The sequence below is a fragment of the Chlorocebus sabaeus genome, chromosome 26 (assembly GCF_047675955.1).
Source record: "Chlorocebus sabaeus isolate Y175 chromosome 26, mChlSab1.0.hap1, whole genome shotgun sequence".
NCBI lineage: Eukaryota > Metazoa > Chordata > Mammalia > Primates > Cercopithecidae > Chlorocebus > Chlorocebus sabaeus.
The window spans coordinates 19,275,897-19,295,369 of NC_132929.1; the positions used below are offsets into that span (position 1 = coordinate 19,275,897).

Here is a 19,473-nt window from a genome sequence, read left to right on the forward strand (position 1 = left end):
AGGCCAAGCAGCTTCTTTTTAAGGCCATAATATTTTTTGATCTAGTCTTTGCCATGACTGAAATGTGTTTAGTCCCCTGTAGAACTGAGGAGGCCAGAAAAACCCTAAGGACTTTCTGTTCGGTACTAAGAAGGAAACAGATAAGGCAGTAGCTCTAGAAAATGACAGCTCATCACCATCTGATAAGCCACACACAGGAATAATAAAAGTTAGGGAAACATTACTGACAGGTTCAGAAACTCCCCCTCCCACTGTAAGCAGAACAGAAGCCCAAAAGCAGCTGTTCAGGAAGCAAAGGTCTTACCTAAGCTGATATCTGCTGCCTTTGTGAGAGGTGTTACTGCCTCATAGGGGCCAAGCCCATACTGCTCTCTCAGTCTGTTTCCTTGCTCCAAGGACAGGATGACAGCCATTCGCTTATACCACTTTCTTTGGCCTTCTTTTTCAATGCTGTAGTACAGTTCCCCAGACTCCTTCCTATGTCCTTTCACCACTCCTGGGGGGCAGAAAGCATAAAAGCAGCTTGCTGTTGTCTTAGGCTCCTCAGCACCCTCTCACAAGGGCTCTGCAAAGCAGGTCTGAGTCAGGGAACTGAGAGATCCAACAGTGGACTGAAGTTAGGACTTAACAAAATTCCACTTGTCAATCCCAATCAGTAACACTTAGGATATATGTAGCTACTACACTGGGATTAGGACAAGGAAAGTTTCTTGACAGAAGGTATCCTTTAGTTATAAAATAAAACTTCCCAAAGACAGCCATTATGGATTGCCGGTGGTTCAAATGATTTCCATGAAGTGAAATGGCATGTGGTTTCCTAACAATTCCATTACAACTTCTAAACCTTTCCTTCTTGGTTCCCTGGGAGGCTGAGTGGTAACTCTTGAGTGAAGCTGTAGGTGAAAAATGACATCATTCTAAGAGAGACAGCATGTGTGTGTTTTTTGTCTGTGTGTGTAGCAAAATTAGAGATAGAGAGCAAAGAAAGGAAGAAACAGATCCTGCCTCTCCTACCTAATCTTCCTCTCTATTATTTACTTTCCTGCTCTGATTCAAAACCTGATGATAAGGCCTTTATGTTAGAAGGAACAAAATGTGGGATGTAACAGGAAACTAAGCTAGAATTCAGGAGACCTGAGCTTAGGCCTAATTCTGCTGCCACCAAGCTGTGTGATCTTGGATAGGACCCATTACTAATCCTGTGAAAAAGAACACTTCTTCCTATTAATGAATAAACAATTTACAACACACACACATACTACAGCTATAGATACACATACACACACACCCCCACACACATAAACAAAAACAAGGCAATACTATGAATACTTTTTCATTCCTATATGGAAAGGTCCAATTGCTTCTCACCCATTAGCCTATGCTTGAATGACAAGCTAAAAGAAACCCAGAGCCTACCCGACCCAAGAAAAAAATACAGAGAAAGCAAGCCTTGGTTCTCTATCTATCCTGTGGAATCACTCCCTTTTCCCTTACTTGTTCATCTCCTCGCTTAAATCTCTATCCCCAAACTAAGTCACAAAGTCTCCCTCAAAAACACAAAGAAGCCCAAGGCCAACAATATACTTCACACTAATGAAGAGTTACTAGAACTAGAAGCAGTCTAGTGTTGACATTAGTAAACAGCCTCAAGAAATGGGACACAGAATCCCCACACCTTGACACCACAGTTCACTCTTGTTACAGAATTTTGTCTTTAAAAGGCCAAATATGAACCCCTCAGAGTAGCTCTACACCTAAAAGAAGAAGGAATGCATTTGATACAATGAGTCACAGTAAAAGACCCCAATCCATGTGCTACTCCCAACTGATCCCATATATAGCTAACAGTGTTATCCAGAACTAGAAGGTGAAGTGGCCCATTTAATAATGAACAAAGGGGCAAACAACAATTACTCAGAGGATTCCAAATACAAGAGAAGCCTGGATGGACTCCAATAGAAAGCCATTTTTCCGGCCGGGATCAGTGGCTCACTACTATAATCCCAGCACTTTGGGAGGCGGAGGCGGGTGGATTGCTTGAGGTCAGGAGTTCAAGACCAGCCTGACCAACATGATGAAACCCCTTCTCTACTAAAAATACAAAAATTAACCAGGTGTTGTGTCAGGCACCTGTAATCGCAGCTACTTGGGAGGCTGAATCACTTGTACCCCAGAGGCGGAGGTTGCAGTGAGCCGAGATCGTGCCATTGCACTCCAGCCTGGGGGATAAGAGCAAGGCTCTGTCTTAAAAAAAAAAAAAAAAAAAAAAAAAGCCATTTTTTGGCCGGGCATGGTGGCTTATATCTGTAATCCCAGCACTTTGGGAGGCTGAGGCAGGCAGTTAAGTTGAGGTTGGGAGTTCAAGACCAGCCTGGCCAGTGTGGCAAAACCCCATCTCTACTAAAAACATACAAAAAAGTAGCCAGGTGGTGCTACTTTTACATACCACCAGGTGGTGGTGCGTGCCTGTAATCCCAGCTACTCGGGAGGCTGAAGCACAAGAATCACTTGAACCCGGGAGGCAGAGGTTGCGGTGAGCCGAGATCACGCCACTGCACTCCAGCCTAGGAGGCAGGGTGAAACTGTGTCTCAAAAAAAAAAAAAGAAAAGAAAGCCATTTTTCCCATTATATCCCAATCCGTGTTCAAAAAGTCCTCAGAAAGATGTTTTTAAATGACAAATTCAACACAAATAGGTATCTTTAAATTATTTTAGAAAGGAGACAGTATATTCAAAGAACTAGCACATGAAGCAATAACAACAAGCATAAACCTCTCACTATCACCAATATTACCTACTTCAAAAATACAAAGGCACCGTTCTTCAAACCAGAGAATAAGTGGTAGATGTGCAGGCATACAGACACAGCACTAAAAACTTCTCCCTAAGCAAAAATATCTCAATATATCAGCCATACTCACTTGCTGGGCTCCAATCAAAGCAGGTAGTTAAGCTTTAAAAAAGAAGAGAGTATGGAAAGGGAAAAACACTAACTTTAAAGTGGAGAAGACCAGGTGCGGTGGCTCACGCCTGCAAGCCCAGCACTTTGGGAGGCCAAGGCAGGTAGATCACCTGAGCTCAGGAGTTTGAGACCAGCCTGGCCAATATGGCAAAACCCTGTCTCTACTAAAAATACAAAAATTAGCCAGGTGTGGTGGGGCACACCTGTAATCCTAGCTACTCGGGAGACTGAGGCAGGAGAATCACTTGTACCCAGAAGTTAGAGGTCGCAGTGAGCCAAGATTGCGCTACTGCACTCTAGCCTGGGCAACAGAGTGAGTGAGACTGTCCCAAAAAAAGTGGAGAAATCTGGCAAATACAACTTTAACCAGTGATGAAGATTAACATCATCGGTGATGTCTGTCATGTGGATATATCATCATTATCACAAACCTTCCCAGTTCCTGATAACATGAGAAGGACATTTCACCTCTATGGCATCTTTTTTTTAAGAGACAGGGTCTCACTCTGTTTCCCAGGCTGGAGTGCAGTGTCATGATCATAGCTCACTGTGGACTCAAACTCCTGAGCTTAAGCAATCCGCCTGCCTCATCCTCCTGAGTAGCTAGGACTACAAGCATGTGCCACCATGCCCAGCTAATTTATGTTCCTTTTTTTTTTTTTTCTTTCAGAGACAGGGTCTCACTATGTTTCAGGCTGGTCTCAAACTCCTGGCCTCAAGTGATCCCCCTGCTTTGGCCTCCCAAAGTGCTGGAATTACAGGCACGAGCTACCAGACCCAGCCATCTATGTGGCAATCTTTTTAAAATATCCCATAACTCCAGTCTAATGAGAAAATATGAGACAAACCCAAATTGAGGGACATTCTACAAAATACCTGACCAAGACTCCCCAAAACTGTCATGAAAAACAAAAAGGTCATGAAAAACAAAAGACTGAGAAATTGCCACAAATCAGAGCAGACCAAAGGATATATAATGACTAAATGCAATGTTGGATGCTGAAGAGAAAAAGAACATTATGGAAAAGCTAGTGAAATCCAAATAAAGTCTAAAGTTTTGTTAACAGTAATAAACCAAGGTTGGATTTTTAGTTTTGACAAATGTCCCATGCTAACACCAGATGTCAAGAATAGGGAAAGCTGGATGAGGGTTATACGGGAACTCTACTAGCAGTACTCTGTACTTCGCAAATTTTCTGTAAATCATCTAAAATATTCCAAAATAAGTTTATTCAAAAACAAATGAACAAACAGAAAAGTCAGTGGCAAGAGTAACCAATTTTGTAGGAATGAAATTTATGACTTTAGAGACCCCAGAAAAGTACCAAGTAATGTCTTGGTAATTACTAACATAACAGAGTATTGCCCCAAGGCACAAAAAAATTTCTACAAACTCTGCTTCTTTCATTACCTGCACTGAAATACTCATCCTCCGAGAGGGCCGTCACTTCAGTGTCCAGCGGAATGGGGTCACACAATAGAATGTCTTTGCCCAACACATCACATTCGTACCCATCATCAAAGAGCAATTTGTACTTCCCAGCTCCGACATCTCGCGTGATTTTCCCAGAGTAAAAGTAGCCATTGGATGACCACTTGGCTACAACACGGAGCCCTACAAAGCTGTTCCCTGGAGAGGAGGCATCTAAGCCATCAGAAGGGCCAGCAGCAGCCTGGAAAGGAATTTCTGGAGAGTCGCTACGACGCAAAGCACCAGCACCCACATCTGTTCGTCTGGTGGAGTCTGGCACTCGGGGCACGACACGGCTGAAGGATTTATCATCTGGTGACAAGTTAGGTGAAATGTCCTCTATGCCCAAGGGGCCAGGCACAGCTGTTTCTCTAAAGAGAGATAAGGGATAGGAGAAGCCGGTGAGAACAAGAACACAGAAGTACATATCTACTAATTTTCCCACTCCTTTGTCCATGGGTCTCCTTAGCCCATTCTTTGAAAACCCCATCACAGGCACAAGCCTGGTCTCTCTGTGGCCTCGCTCTGATCCCTACCCACTTCCCAGTCACTATGGGCCCCTCTTCTCCCTCCTGATACCCCACAAACTCTCTACTCCCCTCTCTTCTCTCTATTCCCCTTTTTTCTGAACAAGTAATAGACTAAGTATATCTCACACTACCCAGGTACCTGGTTCCAGTGGTCCGAGAAGGTGGGCGGCCCCTTCGCCCGCGCCCACGAGGCGTGACTGGAGCCTTCCCTCCCTGTCTGATGCCAAGGCCTGCATCACCATCCTCCTCACACACTGGCGTCCCTGTCTGACTGACCCCTTTTCTAGGACTAGAGAATGAAGACAAGTTAGTCTGATAGCACCTGCTACTGAATCTTTTCTTCACAAAGTCTCCCCGTGGCCCTCAGACTACATGACAGGCCTACATGTGCTGAGCCTTCGGGGCAGCAGGAAGCTGGTTCACACACCCACCACCAAATCTCATCCAGGGAGTGGGGAGCGTGGGATAACAAGTAAAGGACATTCTCCTTCATGTAAGTCTATTCCCTCTGACAAAGCTTCCTACTGCTGCCGCAAAAACAGCACACCCCATTTCTGCTATGCCTTCTCCTCTACTTTAGGCTCTGGACACCTGCAAAGAATAACAAAAAGCTAGGGGATATATTAAGTTGGGGCTATTATCCCAAACTTCCTGTACTCCCAGCTAAATCAAAAAAGGCTGTGGTAGGAGCATGTGCCCACCAGATGATAAATTCCCGAAAGTCCCCTCCCCTGTTACCTACATTTTCTCAGGGGCTGCTTTGCCACTGAAATCTACCTGCCACAAGGCTCCACCCTACTTCCCATGCAAACCCAAAACAGGAAGAGGGCCAACAGTGAGGAGGGGAAGTTGATTTATCTTTAATGGAGGATGGGGGATTTCCCATTACTCCCCTTTTCCTGTGATATTAAAATGTCAGCAACCCTGCCCCTGCTGTGGTTCTCTCTCTCTGGAGACCCTGTCTGCACCTCAGTTTTCCTGGGCCTCCTCGGGAGCTGGGTAAGGCAAAATCTGCGGGTTCTGTCCCGCTGGTTTTCCCTTTGAGTGGTCCGGCTCCTTTCCCTGAGCTGCCACTGCTGTGCATAGCTGAGAGACTTGTCCCACTTGATGTGCGGTGTAAGCTGGATGCCTTGGAGGAGAAGGAGCTGATATCCCCCAGGTCACCTGAGGAGCCCCCAGTCTGTGAAGGGGAAACTTCAGTTTCACACTCCTGACACTCTACAATTGGCTCTTCAGTCTCCTGCAAGGAAAAAATAGATACAGAAGATAAAAGATGCCATAATAACACAATGCTAATATGATGGTTGGAAAATCCTACAGATGGCACAAAGTAATTCAAAAAGGTGAGAATCAGGAGGAGACTTTCTGGAATAATGGGAATGTTCTGTATCTGTTTTGAGCAGTGGTTACATAAAATTTTCAAAAGCCACTGAACGTTTAGGATCTGTTCTTTTTTTTTCTTTTTTTTTCTCCCCCAGGTGATTCTCAGAAGAATTGTTCATTCTAATGGAACTATATTGTATCTCAATAAAATATAAAGATGGTACTATATTGGTAAGAAAGAGTTTATCTTTTTACTGGATAAGTTCACAACCTCTGGCTACCAGCAAGCATTCTAACCGAGAAGACAGAGGTAAATTCTTATCTTAGAGAAGACAGGCAAGGAGGTAGGCAGGTGAGAGGAGAACACGAGTGGTCAGGAGCCCTTCTAGGTACTTCATTAACAGTGGACAGCATTACATGTTTTAACATTAGTTATTTCGCATTACCTTTCAATAACTGATCAAGGCAATAGAAAAGTATATGCAAAAATAGGCTAAAAGGGGTCAGGTGTGGTGGCTCACACCTGTAATCCCAGCACTTTGGGAGGCCACGGCAGGAGGATTGCTTGAGTCCAGGTGTTTGAGACCACCCTAAGCAACATAGTGAGAACCGGTCTCCATATGAAAATAAAACTATTAGCCAGGTGTGGGAGTGCACACCTGTAGTCCCAGCTACTCAGAAGTCTGAGGTGGGAGGATCGTTTAAGCTTGGAAGTCAAGGCTGCAGTGAGCCGGGATCATGCCACTGCACTCCAGCCTAGGCGATAGCATGAGACCCTGTCTCAAAAGAAAAAAAAAAGGCTAAAATAGTATTACCATTTGGAAAAATGAAGGACAAAAAGGTTGTAAGTATCTATAGATTACAAGAAAGTCAAACTGGCTTTATCTCAGATGCCTACTTTGATGAATTGGTAGTAGTTGCCTGGTGCTCAGTTTTAAGAAGTCTTCTGGAGGCTAAATCCCAGACTTAGTGGGAAAAGATTCTAAGACCAATCACCAGTGTCCACCATGGGCACAGCACAGAGAAATTATAGCATGAGTATGACACATCTGCCTTCCTAGTCTAGAGTGTTTACGCAATATTATGTTAATTGCCAGAGGGGATATGGAAACGGATAAGATAGATCCTTCCCTCACAGAGTTTAGAATTCCTTTTGGGAGGCCAGGCCTGGTGGCTCACGCCTGTAATCCAGGCATTTTGGGAGGCAGAGGCAGGTGGATCACCTGAGGTCAGGAGTTCAAGACCAGTCTGGCCATCATGGTGAAACCCCATCTCTACTAAAACAACACAAAAAAAATAGCCGGGCATGTTGGTACACTCCTGTAGTCCCCAGGTACGCAAAAGGCTGAGGCAGGAGAATCACTTGTGAACCTGGGAGGCGGAGCTTGCAGTGAGCGGAGATCGTGCCACTGCACTCCAGCCTGGACAACAGAGTGAGACTCCACCTCGAAAAAAAACAATCTCCATGGGGAGACAGTATATAATGACACACATATGTATATATTTACATAATACTATAAAATGATTAAATAATTATCTCTGATCCCTCCTTCTTGGAAATCTCTCCTCCTCTAAAATCCACAGAAGCACTTTTCTCTTTCTTCTGGTCTACCTCTTTGGCTACTTCTATTTATGCTTCTCTGGGTTCCTCTTTCTCTGTGTGTTCCTTTAAAATCAGTATTTCCCAGGACTCTGTTTTTATTCCTTTCCTCACTCTCATATGCTTTCCCTCATCAGTCTCACCACACTCATCCTTATCTACCAAGAATACAATGATTCAGCTTATACAAATTTCTACTAAAGGCTTCCCCTTGGATTTACCACAAACACCTGAAATTCAACAGATACAAAACAATCTATGATCCTCCCTTCATTTCTCTGCCTTCAATGAATGAATCCTAGATATCCCCAGTGCATCTCATATCTCCTACAGCTCTTTCTAGCAGAGGCTGGTTTCTTTCAGGCACACCGCCATTCAAGAATTTTGAGATGAGATACCTCCTTGCTCCCCACTGCCATTTACAGACCATTTCTATTTCCCCACCTCCTCTCCTTCAAAACCACTATTTGCCATTTTCTTAAAACTATCTTCACCCCCTCCCTAGTTGTTATCCACTAACATTCTCCAAATCACCCTCTCTCACGCATGAAGACCTTAGCTTCATAGCCTATCTTCCCCATTTCTACTTCTGTCATCATTCTCAGTGGCCTATTTTAATTTGATATACTTCTGTTTCCACATCTGCAAAATGAGAATAATAACTGGATCTATCACAGCATAGTTCTTTAAGGATTAAATAAGTTAATTCACTAACATGCTTAGAATAATGCTTGGCACATAGTATATGCTCAATAAATGCTAGTCACTATCATTATTTAAGTATGGTAGTGCTTCCCAAACTATCTTCCATAGGGAAAAAACAGGTATTGCTTTAAAAAATAAGTTTGGGAAGTGCTGGGTTAAACAGAATAAAATAGGTATCCTTACTAGAGGACTTCTTAGAACTTTTAATATGGTAATACATGATTTTTCATGTTAGTGGGGACAGGGATTAATGGCATGCTATGGTTTGAACGTCTGCCCCTCCAAAACACATGCTGAAATTTAATACCCAATGTAACAGTATCAAGAAGTAGGACCTTTAAGAGATGACTGAGTCATAAGGGCTCTGCCCTCATGAATGGATTAGTCCATTCATGGATTAACGGAATTATGAGCTAATGGACTAATGAGTTATCACAGGAGTGGATTAGTTATCACAAGAGTGAGTCTGTTACAAAAACTAATTTGCTTCTCTTTTGTAAGGCCCCTGGCAATGTGATACCCTGTGATGCCTCGGGACTCTTCAGAGTCCCCTCCAACAAGAAGGCCCTCGCCAGATGTAGCCCCTTGACCTTGGACTTCCCAGCCTCCTAGACCATAAGAAATACATTTCTTTTATTTATCAATTACCCAGTCTCAGGTGTTTAATAGCAACAGAAGACAGACTAAGAGAGTGTTTTGTGTTTCTCCAACTTATTTATGACCATGGAATCTTTTCCTTCCATCAAACTGTCTAAGAGGCCTGCTGTTTCCAGAAATATACTTTAGAAAGCACCATATAAAATATTAAATGGGCCTAGCACCGTAGCTCATGCCTGTAATCCCATCGCTTTGGGAGGCCAAGGCAGGAAGATTGCTTGAGAACAGTGTTCAAGACCAGTCTGGGCAACACAGTGAAACCTCATCTCTACAAAAGATACAAAAATTAGCAGGTGTGGTGGTGTGTGCCTATGATCCCAGCTACTCAGGAGGCCGAGGGGGAGGCTCCCTTGAGCCAGGAGGTCAAGGCTGCAGTAAGCCGTGATTGCACCACTGCACTCCAGCCTGGGCAATCCAAACATAAAAATAAAAAATGTATTTTAAGAAATGAAGTAATGTGTTTAACACTTAATGTAGTGTACTAGGCACAGAGTTTAATATGGACTACAACAGTTACAAAAATTTTCATTAAGGCAAACTGCTTTTCATAATTTCTCCAAAATAGTAATAACATGAAAAAAGTTCCATGAACAAAAATCTTTTTAAAACATTTTTAAAATGGAGATAAAGCAGTATTTTAAAAGAATTATTTCTGGGATTTGGTATACACAAAGAATAAAAAACAGGCCAGGCGCAGTGGCTCACGCCTATAATCCCAGCACTTTGGGAGGCCAAGGCAGATCACTTGAGATCAGGAGTTTGAGACCAGCCTGGCCAACATGGTGAAATCCCATCTCTACTACAAATACAAAAATTAGCTGTGCATGGTGGCACACACCTATAATCCTAGCTACTCAGCAGGCTGAGGCAGGAGAATCGCTTGAACCCAGGAGACAGGGGTTCCAGAAGGCTAAGATGGGGCCACTGCACTCCAACCTGGGCAACAGAGTAAGACTCTGTGACAAAAAAAAAAAAAGGGAATAAAAAACAATTTCTCAATGAGTGCCTGTAAAACCGATGAAATCTGAATAATCTCCGGATAGTAAAGCAAACAAACAAACAAACAATTCCTCAAACTAACATCAAATGTTATCCGACATGAAGGCCACAATAGCCCACTGAACAATAGCAATAATATATTCTATTTAATAAAACTATATACTAGAGTTTAACTCTCCCTGAGTTCAACCTCCTACATGGCCAGCAGATAGAATTAAAAGTAAGTATCTGGGTAAAGGAAGAAAACAGTTGTGCCTTGCTGGGCACGGTGGCTCATGCCTGTGATCCCAGCACTTTGGGAGGCCGAGGTGGATAGAGCACAAGGTCAGGAGTTCAAGACCAGCCTGGCCAAGATGATGAAACTCTGTCTCTACTAAAAATACAAAAATTAGCCAGGCACAGTGGTGAGCGCCTGTCATCCCAGTGACTCGGAAGGCTGAGCCAGGATCGCTTGAACCCAGGAGGCAGAGGTGGCAGTGAGCTGAGATTGCGCCACTGCATTCTAGCCTGGGTGACAGAGCAAGACTCTGTCTCAAAAAAAGAAAAAGGAAAAGAAAAGAAAAAAAGAAAATAGCTGTGCCTCTTACCAACTAATAAAATGGTTCCCAGATCTTAACATATACCAACAAAGGTCCCAGATCTTTAATTCTAGAAAATCTGTCTAACCTCTCTCATTATTAGATGTAAACAAAGTCAGCATATTTTGCCATTCAATATAACAAATAGTCACTAAATGCCAATACTGAGTTGACATTTGTAACTAGTCTATAATGAATTCCACTAAAAAACAAAGGTGCATTTCTTACCAACACGTCTATGACCACACACAGATAGTGACAAAGAACAGAATGAGTAGACATGAAAATATGTGAGAAAACACAGGTAGTTAAACACAATGTGCTAAACTTCATTTGAGTTTCTAAGGATTTAAAATAATACATACAATCTTTATACATTAGAGAGATTTATCAATCTCTTCTTTACAGAAAAGGAAAGCATGATGGGACTCATTAACTAACCAATGGTCAAACAGCAAACCTACGGTTGGGGAAAGCTTTAGAAAGCAGGAAGTCTAATTTCTAACCCTGTTCTTCTATCTCTGGTAATAAAAAGATGAAGAAAAACAAAGTGTTGCACAGGAAAGCGGGAGGGGGTAGAGAATCAAGAGGTGGGTGGATCACAAGGTCAGGAGATCGAGACCACGGTGAAACCCCGTCTCTACTAAAAATACAAAAAATTAGCCGGGCGCGGTGGCGGGCACCTGTAGTCCCAGCTACTTGGGAGGCTGAGGCAGGAGAACGGCAGGAACCCAGGAGGCGGAGCTTGCAGTGAGCCGAGATCGCGCCACTGCACTCCAGCCAGGGGGACAGAGTGAGACTCCATCGCAAAAAAAAAAAAAAAAAAAGAAATGTGGGGTTGGGGACAATGGTTCATACCTGTAATCCCAGCACTTTGGGAGGCCAAAGAAGGAGGATCACTTAAGCCTAGGAGTTCAGGACGAGTCTGGGAAACACAGTGGGACCCTGTCCCTCCAAAAAATAAACAAAATTAGCCAGGCTTGGTGGTTCATGCCTGTAGAACCAACTACACGGGAGGCTGAGGCAGGAGGATCACTTGAGCCTGGGAGGCAGAGGCTGCAGTGAAACAAAATCATGCCACTGCATTCCAGCATAGGTGACAAAGTGAGACCCTGTCTCAAAAAAAAAAAAAAAAAGAAATCTGCCACACAGACTCAAGAGTATATATTACCTCAGTTACTTTTCTTTCTACTTCTGTTCCATCCACATAATACACATCTGTAATGACACGAGTGACAAGTGTGCGTACTTCCCGGATTGTTCTCATGTGACGATGTAAGACATGGCCATGTGGAGGCTGAGGCATATCAAACTCTTCTTCTCCCTGTGACAGAAGATACAGAACATGAGCACAGGTCTCACTGCAAGCTGTCAAAATCACAAATCTTATGCTTCATGATGAGAACTGTTTAGAGGTTCCATGAATCTAGTGTGACAGAATCTTCCAACTGTTTTGTTTTATCCACCTATAGATAAGACCAGGGATGGATCAGTTGTATAGCCAGAGGCTAAGAGAAGTTTTTATAAGCATGACCTAAAATGACCTCTTTTTGTCGAAATCAAAATCATTACACCTAGTACTTATATCTATGGACATTCAGGTGAACTTTTGACCCCTAAAAGTTCATTATTTTTAAACCACATTTCTTCTAATTCTGATGCTACCTTGCAAATGAGTAAACAAGCTAACATTTAAATCAACAGCTCTTTAGATAAAAGGAATGCACTCTTTAATCTTTTACAAAAAACCAGAATGATGTATCTGTTAATCTCAGTTTATGTGTTTTCCCTGTATTAAAGTGAAAACCACAGTTCATTACCTAAAACAATGTACACTGATCTCTCCTAGAATTAAATATAAAATATTTCATCTATTCCAAAGAACAGATTATGACTAAAGAGTTGAGCTAGTGTCCAGAAATGGAAAAATTAGCAAATTAAGATTTTATATCTAGTTCTACTACAAGAATAATATAGGGCTAAATAAGACCCTACATTTTTATGATAACTATATTAAATAATATTACTTAGGCGGACTGAGCTTCTTTCACTCAAAAAACATTAGGCAAATATTTATCAAACAACTTAAGGGTGCCAGGTACTATACTAGACAAATAACTGCTGGAAAATTCAGGACAGGTAAAATTCATTCAACACTTCTGAAAAAATTCAAAGGCATTATTTCTTATTTACAAAAACAAAAAACTAGTAACTACTGCTATTCAAAAGAATAACTGAGTTAACTTATATAGTATCCAGCTTCATTATTTCTTGTTCATAATTTTCTATTTACAGACAGCCCGAGTTCATACTTTAGTCAGATCTGGATAATTTTTAGAGGATAACTTCTTAGCAAATTAGATCTTAAAGCCCTATTTACCACCTCTAATCATTAGTTAGTTTGAGACTTTCGGCCTTTATTATCTGGGACCTGCCTGTGGCTAATAAAAAGTGCTAGAATTTCAGTCCTGTATTTCTGAAAAAATACATATTTTCTAATAGCAACTGTACCACATTTTTTCACATCTTTATCCTCCCTCCTACACCCCACTGGCTCTGTAATTCTGAAGAGAAATTGCACACTTTTGCCTCTCACCTTATCTCCCCTCAGGTAGGCTGATTTTACTTTCAGCATTCAGTATCAAAGTAGCCAAGTCTTTAAAAAGAATTATACATACAAATGCAATAATGGTAATTCTGCATTTTTTTTCCTGACATGTGGTAGTAATTTACCAAAAGCTTTCAGTAATTTATCGGAATAATCCTCACTCCAGTTTCAACCTGGAAACTGGCAGAGGTGAAATATTTGCTAAAATGGAAATATGTAAATTATGTGAATAGTTATAAGTAATATCAAAGGCATGGAATGCTACTCATCAAATTATTCAAAATAGTTCTACATACACAACTCTGTCTAATGAATGGTTAAAGCACAGGTCAGTCCCACCTCAATCATCAGGGTACCCACGCATGGGAACTATGACAGCCTGAACTTCCTGCCTGCACACACAATCAGACTATTCCCCACTACAGAGAAAGTCTAAAAGGTTTTAGGGCTTTACATATTCCTGAAACGCAGCCAAGAAGCTTCCCTGTATTCTTCCAATTACAACAGCCATATGAATGATCACTGCAAGACAGACATTTAAGCGTGTCTGAGAGAATAAGGAGAAAAGGTAAAGGGGTCAGGTAAAAAGAAAGCTATGCTTATTCTCTTCAAATACTTTTCTGAAAAGAGGTGTCTGTAAAATAAAAAAAATTGATGATCTTACCACCATTAAGGGAAGGAAACAAAATTAAAATAAAACCACACTTTCCCTTCCACCTGGTTTCATGTCCTTTTTGACATATAAATGAAAATTTCAGGAGTGTCAAAGTAGGCTGCCTATGCTTTTCCACTAGCACTAGCCTATGTCCTATCTACATGAAGGGGATTTTTAAAAAGCACCAACACTTGGAAAACTTGCATACAGCCTTTCTCATTTGCTAACCTCTCTTCAAAAGATGGCACACCAATTTCAATTTCTGTTATTCTATACACCATCTATATATTTTTAGTATGGTAAAATCTGCATAACATAAAATTTAGCACTGTCTTGAACACAATGCTCATATGCCATATGTACCATAGGTGTTCAATAAATAAGAACTGTATATTATGTTTATAAAACAAACAACTTGGACAATTGGAATGAGAGGCACATCAATAACGAAGATTTCCTAAGTAGATCCCAAATGAAGATAATCTACCACAGCAACTGAAAAGACAGTTTGACCACTACAATATCTCTGATTATCTGAGGGAGACATGTGCCAAGAAACCCAGTGGATGCCTGAAACTGCAGATAATATCAAACCCTATACACTACGTTTCTTCCTATACATACAGACCCATAATATTTATAAAATAGGCACAGAAAGAGATTAATAACTAATAATAAGATAAACTATAACAATATACTGTTCACAATTTCATGGACAGATTTGTTCTTACCATAGATTTTAGTAACTTCAGCATATGATATTTTTTTTCTTTCCTTATTAAGACCTTTTACCTTTTCACTTAGAGGAAGCACTTTATGACTTCTCTGGCATATCCAGATTGTCGGCATCACTACTCTCAAACTTTGGGGTGAGAGTAAAACAAGGGTTACTTGAGCACAAGCAATGCAATACCATGACAGCTGATCTGACAACCAAGACAGCTACTAAGTCATTAACAGGCAGGGAGCATATATAGCACATGGATACGCTAGAAAAAGGGAGGATTCATATCCTAGCCAGGACTAAGAGGGGCAGCACTTGATTTTATCACATTACTCAGAACAGCACACAATTTGAACCTTATTATTTCTAGAATTTTCCATTTAATATTTTTGGACTGCAGCTGACCATGGACAACTAAAACCACCAAGAAAAAGAAACCACTGATAAGCGGAGACTACTGTTTACTAGTAACTTCCGAATTTTCTCTGCCATGGATCCCACTCTGCCACTCAATGAAATGTTGTGAACTTCTATGTATTTGTTAACACATACATTTCTACAACTTCTTTTTATCTACTCAATTTTTTTTTTAAGAGACAAGGTCTCACTATGTTGCCCAGTCTAGTCTCAAACTCCTGGGCTCAAGTAATCATCCCACCTGGGCCTCCAAAAGTGCTGGGATTTCAGGCATGTGCCACCATGCACAGCCACCTACTTAATTTTTACTAGTACCAATACTTCCCCACTCTATTCTCTGGAACCTGGTATTCCTCCAGCCTCACTTTCATCAGCCCCAATCCTTTTCCTCACATTAGCTTCTAGTTTAGCTTCTCTTCTTGGGGACCTGTCACCTGGGGACTTTTCCCCATCTCTCTCTATTCCTGTTACCATTCCCTGTTTCATATACTGAAATACACTATTCTTCATGCTGCTTCTTTCCCCTTTACCTTCTACTCTCTGAATTCCTGAGAACCATGATGAAATAGACTTAAGGGAGAAAAAATTAGATCTGATGGTTAGAAGGGAAGATAAAAAATTATGGAGAAGGAAATGAGTGAATGTAGAAGAGTATTACAGGAGTAAACCCAGGCTGAATCTCTGGCTTTCTCCTCCAGTAAAGACCTACCTAAAAAACTGTAGCAATACTACATTTTCCCTAAAAGACTATCTAATGGCTATAGCTACCCACAATTTCACTACCATATCTATATCTTGGAAAAGTTGTTTTTGTCTTTTAGCCACTGTTCTGTCCAAAACATTCAAGAATTGTCATTAAGTAGACACGCCACAACTTAAATTCTCTGAGAATACTGAAAGTCAAAAACAGGGCCTCTGATGTACCCTAGTATGTTCTCTCACCTGGCTATGGAGCGACTCTGTATCATCCCCAGAAGCACTGACTGGTTTCTCACCACTCCCCCTCTCAGTCTGAACTGTAGCATCTTGCTTTCCACAGTTCTGGTCCACTGTACTGGTCCCCTGCTCACACACATTCTTTATAGTCTGAGTTGCTGCTGAAACAGTTTCTGGGACCCTCAGGGAATACTCCATGGTTTGGATTCCTATGTTATTTTGGCTGGGCCTTTCAATCAAGGCCTTACTAGGATTTTCCTGATTAGTATTCCGTCCTTCTTTCTGGTCTTCTAGCACATGTGTCACCATTGTCTCTCCTTGAGGACTGGATGGCCCTTGTATGACCATCTTCTGGGAAGCAGGAGAAACAGGGTCCTTGACAGGACTAATGGGCTTCATAGGCTGTTGACTCTGCCTGATTGTATGGTCACCCTCCAATTTTTCTTTCTCCTCTTCTCCTTGAGAACTTGGAAAGTGGAGCAAGTTCCCCCTGAAAATGCAACATATAAACAAGCCATGTCAATTAAGCAAGTGTATGTGTGAATGTGTGTGTGTGTGCGCGTGTGTGTGTAGTGGCAAGGGGGGAGCCATATTTTGACAATTTGAGAAATAAAAGGAAGGGAGAAATTCAGGTAGTCAAGCATTATCACCTTTGGAGGCCTCTCATTATAATTTCACTCCTGTAAAAAAAAATAACAGTAGATTGGAATAATTCCACTATGATGATAAAAGAGTCATAAAATTTCTTCCCATCACTAGCTATGAACTCTGAAACTTGATGCAGGCAAATGAAGTAAACAAAAAGATGTAAACCCATTACTGAAGTCACAGACAATGAAGGGCAACTTAGAGATCTATTTTGAAAAAAGATCAATTAGGTCAAGATGTCTTATCTGGCCTTATGAATGGTTCTAACATTCTTTAACTGACTCCTAACATTCTAGATACTGTTTATCCCCCCGACCAATATTTTTAGGACAGAAAATCTGATTTATAAAGGATAAAGCTGTAGGTAGATTCTAGTTTTGTCAGCTATACTGATATATCTACAACTACACATTTCAGAATGAATTGTTTCTCAAAGACAGTTCTCAAGATATAGCCAATTTCTTTTCATAAGTCATCCCATTTGGGTATCAGTGATTTGTTCCTTTATTCCACAAGCATTTGCTGAATGTCTCCTACAAACCACATACCATGATTTCTGAAGTGACTAGGAGCTTTCTTAAATATCCCTAACAGGCTAGGCGTGGTGGCTTACACCTGTAATCCCAGCACTTTGGGAGGCCAAGCTGGGTGGATCACGAGGTCAGGAGATCAAGATCATCCTGGCTAACACAGTGAAACCAAGTCTCTACCGAAAATACAAAAAATTAGCCGGGCGTGGTGGTGGGCGCCTGTAGTCCCAGCTACTCGGGAGGCTGAGGCAGAAGAATGGCGTGAACCCGCGAGGCGGAGCTTGCAGTGAGCCGAGATCGCGCCACTGCACTCCAATCTGGGCGACAGAGCGAGACTCCGTCTCAAAAAAAAAAAAAAAAAAAAAAAAAAAAATCCCTAGCAATTCTCCAGAACAAAAACATCCAGGCTAACTCAAGTCAACAGAAATTTGACATTCATGTCTTATCCAATTTTATATTTAAAACACCTAACTCACAGGTTAATATAAAATAGATGCTTAATACATGTACTTTGAACAGAAGACTGAATGTTCTCTGAATCAATTAATTGTAAAATCTACTCAGATTAAATCAACATAATGCAGTTTTAGGCTCCATTACATGTACAACAGCCAGAATAAAGATAAAAGGAATCCATTCTGAACTGACCAAGCTAAGACCACATCTGGAATTTCTGTTTCAGTTCTGGGCATGATAGTTTACAAAGCATAAACTGTAGATAAACCCAGAAGGTAACACAAAGGATGACAAGGGGCCTAGAAACCATGTCATATGTTGATTTAAGTATGTGGCCAGAAAAAGATAAGAGTTGGGGCTGTCTCCTATTTGACAGAAGCTCTTATCCTTAGGATCTCAGCTTTCCTAGGTAGATACAGTAAAGGAAGGAGGAAGTGCTCTTCAGGGATTGCTCTGCTCTAGATCTTGAAGGAAAAGGAAAAAAGAAGTTTCTGAGGTTTCTATATCGTTTATCTCAGCCTACCAGAACAGGAGCTCGAAGAGGGATTTGGAATAGAGTTCTAGCCAAGAAGAGCTTAGTATATATACATTTGGTTGTTACAGTTTGTGTCCTATCCCTCAGGAACCTCAACTGAATGAAAATATATGGTCCAATGAAGAAGTAGTAAGAACATCACCACCAGGAGACACCTACCATGAGTAGCACTTACCTTTTATGAGGTTTATAAATGTTCATATATGTAAGATATTGAGCACAGCAGATAATCAATATTAGATGTTTAAGACAATGCAATTAAAGAGACTTAGTTCACCTTCAGTATCAACTAAATATTCATATTTAAATCTTTAAGACATCTAACATACCAATGGCTGAGCAAGGAGGAAAGGATTCAAAAGCCAGAAGAGCCAGGACTCGATTTTAGGAATTCAATTATTGTTGTTTCCTATCCTAAACAAGCTTATAAATTTTATCTCATGCTACAGACTAAATGTCTATGTCCTCTTCACCCCAAGACTCATATATTAAATCCTAACCCCCAAGGTGATGGTATTAAGAGGAAAAGTCCTCACGAATAGTGTTAGTGCCCTTATAAAAGAGACCTCAGAGAGCTCTCTTGCCCCCAGCTGCCACGTGAGAACAGCTGTCTATGAACCAGGTAGCAGGCCCTCACCAGACACCAAATCTGCCACTGATTTGATCCAGAACTTCTCAGCCTCCAGAAATGAGAGAAATAAATTCTTTTGTTTATAAGCTACCTAGCCTATGGCAGCTTGTTGTAGCAGCCCAAAGAGACTAAGATACCTCAGAAGCTATTTATTCAGGTTAGAATATCTGAATGGAATTTTACTTCTACAGCAATCCAATAAATTATAAGAAGTGCCCTACCTCTGTCCCTCTCCATTAGTTCCAGCTATGTAATTCTACTCTGGTCACTATATGCCAGACTTAGAAACCGATGCTAAGAAAGTAAATTTTAGGCTGGGCACAGTGGCTCACGCTAGTAATCCCAGCACTTTGGGAAGCCAAGACAGGTGGATCACCTGAGGTGAGGAGTTCGAGACCTGCCTGGCCAACATGGCAAAACCCCATCTCTACTAAAAATACAAAAAAATTAGCCAGGCATGGTGGCGTACACCTGTAGTCCCAGCTACTTGGGAGGCTGAGGCAGGAGA

General features: G+C 41.4%; 1 protein-coding gene across 2 annotated transcripts in view; it reads right to left on the reverse strand.

Annotated features, from left to right (window-relative positions):
* TP53BP1 (tumor protein p53 binding protein 1) overlaps window positions 1–19,473 on the reverse strand; it is an 87,087-nt gene that overhangs the window by 8,744 nt on the left and 58,870 nt on the right. Inside the window, exons 17-23 of one of the 2 annotated variants that reach the window (XM_008016848.3) lie at window positions 16,816–16,845; window positions 16,172–16,655; window positions 11,997–12,149; window positions 5,932–6,203; window positions 5,103–5,252; window positions 4,374–4,804; window positions 305–496 (exon numbers count right to left, since the gene is read on the reverse strand). In XM_008016848.3, coding sequence (XP_008015039.1) covers window positions 305–496; window positions 4,374–4,804; window positions 5,103–5,252; window positions 5,932–6,203; window positions 11,997–12,149; window positions 16,172–16,655; window positions 16,816–16,845 — 1,712 coding nt within the window. The remainder of the gene's footprint in view (window positions 1–304; window positions 497–4,373; window positions 4,805–5,102; window positions 5,253–5,931; window positions 6,204–11,996; window positions 12,150–16,171; window positions 16,656–16,815; window positions 16,846–19,473) is intronic. The other variant, XM_008016850.3, reaches the window with a different exon arrangement.